Source organism: Sphaeramia orbicularis, chromosome 7 (assembly GCF_902148855.1).
Source record: "Sphaeramia orbicularis chromosome 7, fSphaOr1.1, whole genome shotgun sequence".
NCBI classification, from domain to species: domain Eukaryota; kingdom Metazoa; phylum Chordata; class Actinopteri; order Kurtiformes; family Apogonidae; genus Sphaeramia; species Sphaeramia orbicularis.
The window spans coordinates 54,611,745-54,625,076 of NC_043963.1; the positions used below are offsets into that span (position 1 = coordinate 54,611,745).

A 13,332-nucleotide genomic window follows, 5' to 3' on the forward strand; every position below is an offset into this window, starting at 1 on the left:
CTGTACGGGAGAGGGAATGGAAATTCAAACTCCGATTCGTAACTAAGTGGGTAATATTAGACTGAACCTAGCGCGTTGACCCGTGGGGCCCACAGGTTCTAGATGTGGTAGTTTTTCTGCTGGGGGGAGCTGACTTCTGGGGAAATTTGTTATAAGTGTGTTTTTCTATGAAACTGGTCCTAAAAACAGGACAGAGGGGCTAAACATTCAAACCAGATGTAGATGAATGTTATGAAGCAGGTTTGGAGGCACTTTGGGTCTATTTTAAAAATACATACTTACTGAGATAAAAGAGAAACTATTTTTCAGATAAAACACATCTTTATATTATTTTACATTATATTTAATACAAAAATCTACATGTAACACGGTCAAAAGAACACGAAAATTACGTGCTACAGTGGTGCAAAAGAGTATTTAGTCAGCCACTGATTGTTCCAGTTCTCCTACTTAGAAAGATGACAGAGGTCTGTAATTTTCATCAGAGGTACACTTCAACTATGAGACAAAAGGAGAAAAACAATCCAGGAAATCACATTGTGGGATTTTTACAGAATTTATTTGTAAATTATGGTGGAAAATAAGTATTTGGTCAATAACAAAAGTTCAACTCAGTACTTTGTAACAGAACCTTTGTGTCAGAGCCAGAGGTCACAGGTTTCCTTCAGTCTTCAGCAGGTCTGCTCACACTGGAGCTGCTATTTGGTCCATTGCTCCTGCAGATCTCCTCTAGAGCAGTGATGTTTGGGGGCTGTCGCTGGGCAACATGGACTTTCAACTCCCTCCACAAATGTTCTATGGGGTTGAGGCCTGGAGACCGACTAGGCCACTGCCGGACCTGGAAATGCTTTTTACGGAGCCACTCCTTCGTTGGCCGAGCGGTGTGTTTGGGATCATTGTCATGCTAGAAGACCCAGCCACGTTCCATCTTCAATGTTCTCACTGATGGAAGGAGGTTTGGGTTCAGGTCTCACCATACATGGCCCCGTTCATTCTGCCCTGAACACAGATCAGTGGTCCTGTCCCCTTTGCAGAAAAACAGCCCCAAAGCAGGAGGTTTCCACCCCCGTGCTTCACAGTAGGTCTGGTGTTCTGGATGAACCTCAGCATTCTTCTTCCTCCAAACACGACGAGTTGAGTTTTTACCAAAAAGTTCTATTTTGGTTTCATCTGACCACATGATCTTCTCCCAGTCCTCTTCTGGATCATCCACCTGCTCTGTGTCAAACTTCAGACATGCCTGGACATGGACTGGCTTCAGCAGGGGGACACACCTGGCCCTGCAGGGGCAGGAGTCCCTCTGGGCCTAGTGTGGTACTGATGGGAGCCTTTGTTACTTTGGTCCCAGCTCTCTGCGGGTCATTCATCAGGTCCCTCCATGTAGTTGTGGGATTTTTGTTCACTGTTCTCATGATCATTTTGACCCCATGGGGTGAGATCTTGCGTGGGGCCCCAGATCGAGGGAGATTATCAATGGTCTTGTATGTCTTCCATTTCCTTACAGTTGCTCCCACAGTTGATTTCTTCACACCAGCCTGCTTACCTGTTGTAGATTGACTCTTCCCAGCCTGGTGCAGGTCTACAGTTTTCTTCCTGGTGTCCTTGGACAGCTGTTTGGTCTGGTCCATGGTTGAGTTTGGAGTCTGACTGTTTGAGGCTGTGGACAGGTGTGTGTTCTACAGAGAACCAGTTCAAACTGGTGTGTGTTCTACAGAGAACCAGTTCAAACTGGTGTCTGTTCTACAGAGAACCAGTTCAAACTGGTGTCTGTTCTACAGAGAACCAGTTCAAACTGGTGCCATTAATACAGGGAACCAGTGGAGGACAGAAGAGCTTCTGAAAGAAGAAGGTACAGGTCTGTGTAAGACTCAAATCTGGCTTGTTTGTGGGTGACCAAATACTTATTTTCCACCATAATTTACAAATAAATTCTTTAAAAATCCTACAATGTGATTTCCTGGATTTTTTTTCTCATGTTGTCTCTCATAGTTGAAGTGTACCTCTGATGAAAATTACAGACCTCTGTCATCTTTCTAAGTAGGAGAACCTGCAAAATCAGTGGCTGACTAAATACTTTTTTGCCCCACTGTACTATTTTTTTAATATCTCTTTATTCTCTCACAGGTGCATTTTGGGAATTGAAGTAAATATTCAAAGCCGAATGGTTCACAAAAATGGCCACAGTTGCAAAATCATTTGTGATTTATTTGTGTTTAAATGTTCAGGTTCCACATGTAACGCAAGTGGACACGATGGGTTCCACACCAAACCTGGAATGAGACTGAGATTGATGCCAAACCCACATGTGTGGATTAGAAAAACCACTAGGATCCACACACTGAACACAGAGTCTGTATTTAGAGTCTGTAGAAGAGCATTTACACATGTTTACACATCTAATGCACTGACACCTAGGGAGATTTAATGTCTATATTTGGGTCCTATTTTTGGACCCAATATTTGATGAACAATTCATTAATTATGGGATGGCTCAGAGCAAGAGGATACATTTTTATCTGAGGTCATCATTAGGTCCATCCTGGGGGAAATCTGTCTATATTTACCTTTAATTAGATAACAAACTGTAAGAAAACTCCAAGGCACTCTCTTTAAACATTGAAATGCCTTTATTACCATGGCAACAGTCTGTGGACATGTTAAATCCAGGTGTTTCTTTTCTAACAGGGGTCTGGGATACAAAACAATAATGACTAATATCAGAATATACTTTTATATTATGGATAAATATCAGTGCATTGGTTAGTTTGGTTTAAATTGTTATCTTTGCTTCCAAAATGCCTCAGAGATGGTTTTTAATTCATTTCTCTCGACATTGATTTTTCTTCCTCCATGACTCTGATTTTAAATGTTCTTCCTCTAAATTTCTCTAATATTTTTCTTGTTCTGACTGTAAATAATAATTTTCTTCCTCATCTAACCATCTACTTTCATCACATCTGACTGAGGAAGAAAAATCTACCATTAAACTAGAGTGAAATATTGATGTTTATAAACTATATGGACATAAATATGTGGACACATCATGTCTACAGCTGTCAGATGTCCTGTTCAGGAGGATCAGACACAGAAACATCAATATTTCCAAAACAGGAATGATGAGAGAAATGAAGTAGAAGCCATCTCTGGGTCATTTTGAAAACAAAGATAACAATTTAAACCAAACTAACCAATGCAATGATATTCATCCCATAATATAAAACTATATTCTGACATTAATCATTATTGTTTTGTATCCCAGACCCCTGATTTCAATGTGTCCACATACTTTTGTCCATATCGTGTATGAATGTGTGAGGGAAAGAATAACGGATCCAATGTATGCACTGTGAGTATGTGTAAATAGAAAAGCACTATTTAAATCTAATCCTTCATTATTATTATTATTATTATTATTATTATTATTAGTGCATATGTAAGAATGTAGGGAACATACATGGTAGGGAGCGCATGAATGTGATTTGTGACACTTTCTTTTTAAATCTTCGGAGGTTCTGCTCATCTGTGAGTGAATATACAAAAGAAGTTTTCCTTTTCCTGGGAGAATAAACAACACTTTTATTGACGGAGCATTTGGAGCAGATTCTGCCATTTGAGCGCTGGTACAGACAAATGTCTCTGTACCAAACTTCAAGTGATATTCAGATTATTTTCAAAGCTTTAATTTCATTGAGACTTTGTTTAGGAGCCAACTCTGTTTACATGATCAAGAACACTCAGACCATCTCATTACGTTTCTGTTCATGTCAGAGAAGCTGAAATGGACCACTTGAAATGGTGTGCAGTCCAAGGTTCTAATAGTTTGGGATTTTTCATTCTAGTTTAGTTTTATTTAGGTTGGACTTTTTTTCTCTAATTCAGTTCATTTTAATTAGTTTTTAGAGCAGGTTTGATAGTTTTCAGTTTACCGGCCGATAGGCTGTTAGCTACTGTCGTCATGCAGCATCTGTCGTCTGTTACAAAACTTTTAATCGTCTTCTCCGAAACTACAATTCCGATTGACTTCAAACTTGGTATACAGCTTGTTTATGATGATGTCAACAAAAGTTAGTGAAATTATTTGGAATCGGATCTGATTCTGGATTTGGTGCGACTTTGAAAAATTTCCCCATTATAAGAGATAGGAAGTGCCGGTAAGCTACAGGGCCATTGGTCCGATTTTTATTAGTTTTTGTTATTTTCTAAATGCTTAGTTTTAGTTTAGTTTTTTTTTTAATATCTTTTCTCTTCTTCTCTGTCGTCGTATTCAAATAAATCCCAGACAGGACTCTGCTGCTTTCTCCCAACTTTAGTCTCCATGTTTCCAGGTAGAGTGGGGACCAGAAGACGACTGGAAACCACAAGTGAACACAAGTGACGGACCAAAAAGTGATGGAGACAGCACAGAAAATTGCTCAAAAAAAATAAATCCATTTCATATCAATCCAACATTTACAAAGACGAAAACGAAGGGAATTTTAGCCATAATTTTTATCTGTTTTAGTTAGTTCTGTAAACATACAATACAGTTTCAGTTAGTTATCCTTTGTTCTTTTAATTATTGCTTTTATTTATTTCAGTTAATGAAAATGTTTTTACAATTCTAGTTTTCATCATTTCGTTACTTTTCGTTAACGATAATAACCTCGGTGTAATCAAATCTACGGCAAAAAAGCAATTTGCTCTGCTACAAAGCAGTGGCAGCACACTGAGAGCAAAAAAAAAATACAAAAGATGAATAAACCACTCATGCAAGAACCGGCTCAATACTGTGGGACCACAGCTGATGGATAATCTTCTATTTAAAACAGCAGCCTTCAACCACACCATGTGAACGGATCAGTCAAAGTGACAATGAGAGAGCCTCGGGTATGCAGGCACATGCAATACACACAGATGTAAGAGGCACACAGAGAGAGGAGACGCACCATTAGCACCCCAGCACACACACACACACACACACACACACACACACACACATACATACACACACACACACACACACACACACACACACACACACAGGCTAACAGACACATGGGGGTCCACTGATCGGCCTTGGCGGAGGTCTGCGCTCTCCGAGTGCTTTTCTTGTTGTTGTTGTTTTTTGTTGTTGTGTTTTTTTTTTTTTTTTCTTTTTTTGTGTGTAATAGGTCTGTAGGTTTGTTGTATAATTAGTTGTTTTTTTTTTGTATTGTGTCTGTGTGGTCCCTAATGTTTAAGTACATGTTTATGTAAATGTATAATTTAAAATTTAAAATTAAAAAAAAAAAAAAGACCTGAATCAATTCTAACATTGTCCATCTGCAAAAATGTGCAGGCTATAGCTACACAGAGTAAGGTAATTTTTTTTTTACAGCATATAGATCAAAATTTATGTCGCACAACATTATTTTCTTGCCAAATTTAAGATTCTCAGTTTGCATTTGTTAGTAGTTTGGCTGTTTAAAAGTCAGACCATATACATGAAAGTTGAGCTTGTCATCTATGACACAGTGTAATTTTGTTTGACAATATTGTACATCATTAAACATTTTTTTTTACAAATCTTAAATGTTTTTTTTTTATTGCAGTTGTATAATTTCATAAATGCACCAAACATTGCATTATTATAGTGGAAATACAAAGTTAAATAGTTAAATAAACTAATCGCAAGTCAGCTACAGGAGAAAAGCCTCCTCATGGTAAAATGTCGATGATTTTAAATATTTTTTATGGCTTTGGTCCAAAGTTATTATCATTAACGAAAACTAACGAAATGACCAAAACTAGAATTGTAAAAACATTTTCGTTAACTGAAATAAATGAAAACTATAATTATAAGAAAAAAACGATAACTAACTGAAACTGTATTGTGTGTTTACAAAACTAACTAAAACAGATAAAAATTATGGATAAAATTCCCTTCGTTTTCATCTTTGTAAATGTTGGATTGATATGAAATGGATTTATTTTGTTTGAGCAATTTTCTGTGCTGTCACCATCCAACACTTTTTGGTCCGTCACTTGTGTTCACTTGTGGTTTCCAGTCGTCTTCTGGTCCCCACTCTACCTGGAAACATGGAGACTAAAGTTGGCAGAAAGCAGCAGAGTCCTGTCTGGGATTTATTTGAATACGACGACAGAGAAGAAGAGAAAAGAGACCACTAAACTAAAACTAAACTAAAACTAAGCATTTAGAAAGTAACGAAAACTAATAAAAACAGGACCAATGGTCGTGTATCTTAGCGGCCAAATTCAAAGCTTTGGGAAATGTATCCAGATCCATTTCTTCTCCCCCAGTTCTGTGTATTTATTCTGTTACAGAAATAGTCCATGTTTTGCTCATATTCCAATCAGATCTGTACAAAATTCAAATCCCAACTTGATATCATTGATACTGATTTATTGTATCAATCCACTTCCTATCTCTTATAATGAGAACATTTTTCAAAGTCGCACCAAATCCAGAATCAGATCCGGATCAAAATAATTTGAATCCCTTGTGTTGACATCCTCATACAGAAGCTGTATACCAAGTTTGAAGTCAATCAGAACTGGAGTTTTCAGAGAAAAAGACGATTGAAATGTTTTCTCCATAAGAGCCCATGCTAAATTTTGCATCAGTTCCAGATCCAGAAGAAGATCCTGATCAGCATGTGGACATTATGTTTTGGTCATCTCCCCATCAGGGCTGGACTGGAGACATTTACACTGGAGATCATTTAGATTTACTGAGTTACTGCATCCATCCACTTCCTGTCTCTGATAATGGGGACATTTTTCAAAGTCGCACCAAATCCAGAAACAGATCCAGATCCAAATAATTTCACTAACTTTTGTCGATATGATCATAAAGAAGCTGTATACCAAGTTTGAAGTCAATCGGAATTGTAGTTTTGGAGAAGAAGACGATTGAAATTTTTGTAACGGACGACAGACGCCAACGACGCCATGACGACAATAGCTTACAGCCTGTCGGCCGGTAAGCTAAAAACTAGTAAACCTGCTCTAAAAACTAATTAAAACTAACTGAATTAGAGAAAAAAAAGTCAAAACTAAATAAAACTAAACTATAATGAAAAATCCAAAACTATTCGAACCTTGCTCCGGTCACATTTTTTCTTCTTTTTTTGAGTCAAAAATTCTCTTCAGATTGAACAGCTGGCAGATCCCTGCACTAGAGCTTTACTGAGTCTGTTTATATGACCATATAAATCTGATAACTGGGAGAAATCAGATAATAATCAAATAATAATCAGATCTGACGTGTTTATGTGCACTTCAGAAATGCGATAATCGTAAACCCTGGTTTAGGCGCTCCAGGCCATTATCGGATTTCTTTCGGAGTATGTACATAGTGACGGTAGAATCAAACTTCCTGTTATTGTCTTCAGCTCACGTTAGACTACATAACTTCAGTTTTCCACGATTTTAATTGGTTTTACGCATGCACAGACATAAAAAAATAGCAGCATTTTACAAACCAATGGGTAACGTCATGCCATGTTTATTTTTATACACTCTGCGGTTGTCTTCATTTCTTCATTGACTTCGTTGCTGATACTCTACTGTTCAGCCAATATCAAAGAAAGTGACTTTGAAACCTCAGAAACTGATTTATCAAATTTTACATTTTAAAACTGAAACATGCATTAAAGTGGATTCATTATTATATTACTCATAAAGCTTAGTGTAATATTTAGAGCAGCAGAAATACTTACATTTCCTAACCGTATTTCGGATGTGGAGTCTAAAGCGTTCTCATCTATATGCGAGTCCACGTCAGGGGTCAGGAGAACCTCAGGAACAGCTTCAGCCCCTGCAGCTGAAACAGTGGACATGACCACACACATTCAGAAAACACAGAAAAAAAAATATATTTAAATTAAGTGTTTCTGAGCAGGATAACAGTAAATGTCTTTCACTGCCATCACAAACCACAGACACATTATACAGAAGTTCATTTAGCTTTTTTATGTTTCTTCTTATTTATGAGAACAAAGAACAATTTTATGTAGAACCCATGATGCTGAAGATACTGAAACATATAAAGTCACAACTAAAATAGCAGAACCAAAATTTGACAGCTAGTGTTTTCTTGGATCTCATGTAATTATTAAAGGTGCGGGAGACTTTCATGACCAGTTTGTCATCAGATCTGTCAAACCTCAGTCATATCCTCAGTATCATGAATGTGTAAGTCAGTGGTTTCCAACCTTTTTTGTCTCCTGACCCCATTTTAACATCACACATTTCTGGCAACCCCAGACATTCAAAACAGAGACTTTTTTTTGCTAAAATGTATTTGTTTTTGATCCTGTAATTGTTTTCTATGTTTCAAATACAGGTTAATTTCAGAGGACATTCAGTCTATATAATGTCTATTATTGTGGACAGAGGCAGTAAATCCAGGTGAGATTACTGCACAAAGGGAGAATGTGATTTTCCTCGGTCAGGATCTGTCCAGTCAGTCCAGCTGTGATTTACAAGGAGGACAATTAATACTGAACAAACAAGAACTGAAACTATGAATTATGAAAGAGCTGCAGCATCTGAAACTGACCACAGTGAACATTTGACAGATAAACAGAACCACAGTGCTGCAGTTTCACAACCACAGTTTGTCATGTATGTTATGGATTGGGATTGTCTCTCTCAACTCACCATATAGTTTTTATTAGTAATTAGACACAAAAAACAAGCTTAGTTTGAGTATTTATTAACTCAAAAATATAAAAGTAACAAAAATATCTTCACAATCATGTAATCAAAAAATTAACACAAAAATCTTCTCAATCGAGGCATCAAAAGTCTAACAAAAAGACCTTCACTTACATGGTATCAAAAAATTAACAAAAAGATATTTTCAAATGAGGTATCAAAAAAATCTAACTAAAAGGTCTTCACAAAATGTGGTATCAAAAATTAACACAAAAATCTTCTCAGTTGAGGAATCAAAAAATATAACAAAAAGATCTTCACAAACGTGGATTCAATAAACTTACACAGCATAGATAAGCAGCACAGGAGAAGGCCGAAGGAGATCTTGACTTTGCAAAGCATGGAAGACGCACTGACAACAGACACGAGGAGAGGAGGGAATATTCAGGACTTGCAGCTGACGTCACTGGTCATGTGATTGTTGTTTACACCGCCATATTGGTCAGCACGCTATCTGGATCCAGAAAATCACAACTGTTGCTTTATCTGGTGTTTTTCTGTGGACTGGTGTTTGTTCTTTGTGAGTCTGTCTGCTGTGATAAAGGCACCACAGATGAGTTTACATGTTCACGAACAACAGTGATGTGCGCACGACTCGGAGGCAAAAACACCAGTACCAGCTCCAGCCGGCTCCCATCAGCCGTACACCTGCAGGCTCTGAACTGGTGAACCAGCCCAGATGTTCACTGGAAACGCTCCACTGTCTGTATCCTAAAGCCCCGCCCATCTTCATCATGAGACTGGACCTCATGTGGAAGGCTGTCCCATAGTTACAGCAGACCGGCACAGACGGGGGGGCAGTATTGTCACCAGCTCCAGCTGAACTCAGCGGTGTCGCCCGCCGTAGCTCCGCCCACTTCCATCTGCCTCACCCAGCTGAGGAAACTCAAAGGGAGCAGGTAGATCCACACCCACTGTCTGTAGGTGATGGTCCAGGGGAAGTCCTCCTGGAGGTTTAAAGGGTCTGTAGCACCGGACCACATGATAATTGTTCTGTTTTTCCACGCCGCTAAGCGCGACAGGCACGCAGGCTAACTATACTGAGAGGCTACGCTAACTAACTGTAAACAGCGGTGGGCAGAACAGAAGCAGCGCTGCCCCCAGTAGAACCCAGCGGTCTGTATGCAGAACTGATACTGGTGAAAGAGAAGGAATAAACGGCACACAGGAGTTTAGCAGGTCCATCCTTTAACACGCTACGAACTTGGCGTGACTTCCTCTTCCAAGACTTAATGTATGCATACGTCACATGAAACTCATCTATTGCAACCAACCACAACACATGTGGTTACCATGGTAACACTGCTTAAAGCTTTGTGTTATTGTGGATCTGCACAGGAGAAAGAGAAATATCACCAACAATGAGCAATTGTACGATCCAAGGAAAGCTAGCCTACCAATATGGCGCCGTAAACAGAAAAACACGTGATCATGTGACGTGTGTGCAAAACCTGAACAGACGGCAGTGCGCTGAAGAGCCCCAGGTGAAGACAAACAAGGGAATCAGGGAGGACGCAGACAAGACAGACACAGTGCACACAAACAAACACAACCCCTCACCAAAATAAAACAGGAAATGAATGAAACCAACTGACATAAAATACTAGAACTGCTGAGGGCGGTGCGTCACACCTCACATGCCCCAGTTCCTCCTGGCTCTGTTTGTAAACACATGGTTTGTTTCTGGTGGATGGAACTAAGAAACTGTTCACTGTGATGCAAGAGATTCAGCTGAGTAATGACAGACAGACGAACAGATTCATGATACTGAGGATAGGACTGAGGTTTGACAGATCTGATGAAAAACTGGTCACGAAAGTCTCCTGCACCTTTAAGATGAGGCGTCTTCCACCTGCATGTCAGTCATTTAATTAGCACGATCAGATAGTCTTTCATAACAATGGCAAAAGAAAAGGAAAAACAAATTGCACAGGCCATAAAAAATAGAGAGCCCATATTTTTCAAAGGCAGCAGAGACAGACTGAACGGCTTATCCAAGCATCAGTGGAGGGAAGTGCTGAGAGCAGCGATGGAAACGTCCGATATGACACAGCAGGAGGCAGAGGCTGCGTCTGCGTCACCAGCTGTGGATCAAGGTGAACCCTGAGCTTCTGCCTTTGTGTTCCTGAGAACACCCAGGTCTGAGATCAGCTGTGTCCACGTTCACCACCAGAGGAGCAGTGGGGACACCAGGGGACCACTTACAAACACAGGAACATATCGGCTAAAATTTCCTTAGGGGGTCAAATGAGTGTCCATTTGTGTCCAAAACAGTTGTCCTAAAGTCATAGAAGTGTGTGTAAATAATGCTAATCCATTAGTGCACAGACTACTGATATTCTTTGACAGTGGAAGCTCTATTTTCATAAATACTGGATTTGGAATAGCACGTGGATGTGAAAACTTTTGCTGGTGGACGGACGTGACATTACCCATGATGCTCTGGTCAGTCCCAGTACTTTATTAGGAATCAACTTATAGACTTCCTATTGCTAATTGTGCTATTCTTCATAAATGTTGGTATTGTGGATCTAAAACAATCCCAGCTGACACAAAAACACTAAATGTGTCAGTGGACGGATGTGACATGGTTGTTGTGGATCCCATCATACTGATGCTCTGCAGCCATGTCAGCGTTTACACTAATGATCCCTGTGCAAAAACTAGGAGCACTATTATTTATTGGATAGTTTAGCATCAGACTAAAGAGGAAAGAACAATCTAGAATTGTTCTTTCTGTGTAAAAATGCTTCTTATTGTAAAAGTGTTGATGTAAACAGTGCTGTGTGCCATTCTTCATGTATGTATTGGTGGAACAGAAGCAGGATGGATCAGCACCATACTCCAGATTGAACCTGTACAAATAAAACATGTGATATGGAGGAGAGAATCTGGGAAGAAAAACTGGGGAATCCAAAAGAAGAGAAGATTTGTTTTTCAGCTCAGTTCAGTTCAAATAGAACTTGTCCATTTGTGACATGAAAATATAGCATTAATTGTGCTGAAATGGTTCATTTTTGAGCTGAAAACATAGTTCATATGAGCATCAACATGTTGAACAGAACTGAAATCCTGTCCATTTGAACAACTGTCATTTACCAACACAAAGTTCCTTTGGATTCACTGAGACTGATTTAATATGAACACAGACATAAATAACATCTCTAGGCAAATTTTAGCCGATATACGTTGTTACTGTACTTTAGTGGCATATTCAGGTATCTGTGATTGGATTATTTTCTGACTTTTTCCTTCTGCTCTCTACATATTAACACTTCACTGTATTTTCTACACTTTCAAAACAGGCCCATTACTTAAGTTTTACAGTGTTGTCACACCACTATTACAAACCCATATCCATGTTCAACAGTGGTCCAGTTGACAGTAGAACACCTCTAGAGAAGGCAGTAGTTTATTACTGTGAGGAGGTTTCAGTCTTTTTTTTTTTCAACCTTTGTTTATTTGGAGTTTTATAGAAATTGGGCAACACAAACACTGTATCATATGTGACATCAATTGAAAATAAATTGTTGCACAATTTCCATTTTTTTACATGCAAAAAAACACAAGAACAAGAACAAGTACACCAACCTTCTCCTTCACTGAGACTGATTTAATATGAACAAAGACACAAATAAGACCTCTAAACACATTTTAGCCGATATATATTATTAAAAAAGCCCAGATTGCCTTGTGCTGGTGAAGTGTTTATGTCTAATCATGTAAATTCATTGTGTGCTGTGTCGAGAAATCTGATGTTTAAATTCATGTGTCGCCTGAATCATTCAGAAAATACTGTAATTTTATTGCTGACTAATCTTACATATAGTGCTGAACGTTACACATGTCTGTTCTGGAAACACTGGTATGACTGGCATGAGGTTTTTTTTTTTTTTTTTATAGCATTTTTCTGTTTACTTTTTAATGTGGACCATGAGTCTGAAATAAAGCTTATCTATCTATCTATCTATCTATCTATCTATCTATCTATCTATCTATCTATCTATCTATCTATCTATCTATCTATCTATCTATCTATCTATCTATCTATCTATCTATCTATCTATCTATCTATCTATCTATCTATCTATCTATCTATCTATCAAACCTCTTTCTTCAGGCTTCAGTAACTGTCAGAATGTTCTTCCACTTGGGAGCATTATCAAATTATATCTCAGGATAAACACTATTATCGATCAATATGGGGAAAAAAATTAGAAATCATATTCTCTAGCCGTATCACCGGTCATCTGTAGCGCTCAAGTCCTGCTTCGAAGCACCGGCTAGAGGAGTTTAAATACAAGAGAAGTCCAGCACAATGAGGAGATTTGACGGAGCCCCTTTGGTCACATGTGAGGTAAATAAAATGCATGGCCACAAATGACTTATCTTACATTAATATTTTTTCAATTCAAACAACTTTTTTCATCCCCTAGGACACAGGTGTCAAACATGCGTCCTGGGGGCCACATCTGGCCCGCCAAAGGTTCCACTCCGGCCCTGCAGGATGAAAGTGCATAAATGAACCTGAACAGTCCAGGTTGAACAAATCCTTTTGGTTCAGGTTCCACATACAGACCAATGGGATCTACAGTCAAAACAACAACACAATAACCCAGAAATAATGACAAC

The 13,332-nt window shown here is 38.7% G+C and overlaps 1 protein-coding gene across 1 annotated transcript in view; it reads right to left on the reverse strand.

Moving 5' to 3' along the window:
- LOC115422496 (cilia- and flagella-associated protein 74-like) overlaps nt 1-13,332 on the reverse strand; it is a 180,189-nt gene that overhangs the window by 123,034 nt on the left and 43,823 nt on the right. The window contains exon 7 of the mRNA XM_030138843.1: nt 7,701-7,804. Coding sequence (XP_029994703.1) covers nt 7,701-7,804 — 104 coding nt within the window. The remainder of the gene's footprint in view (nt 1-7,700; nt 7,805-13,332) is intronic.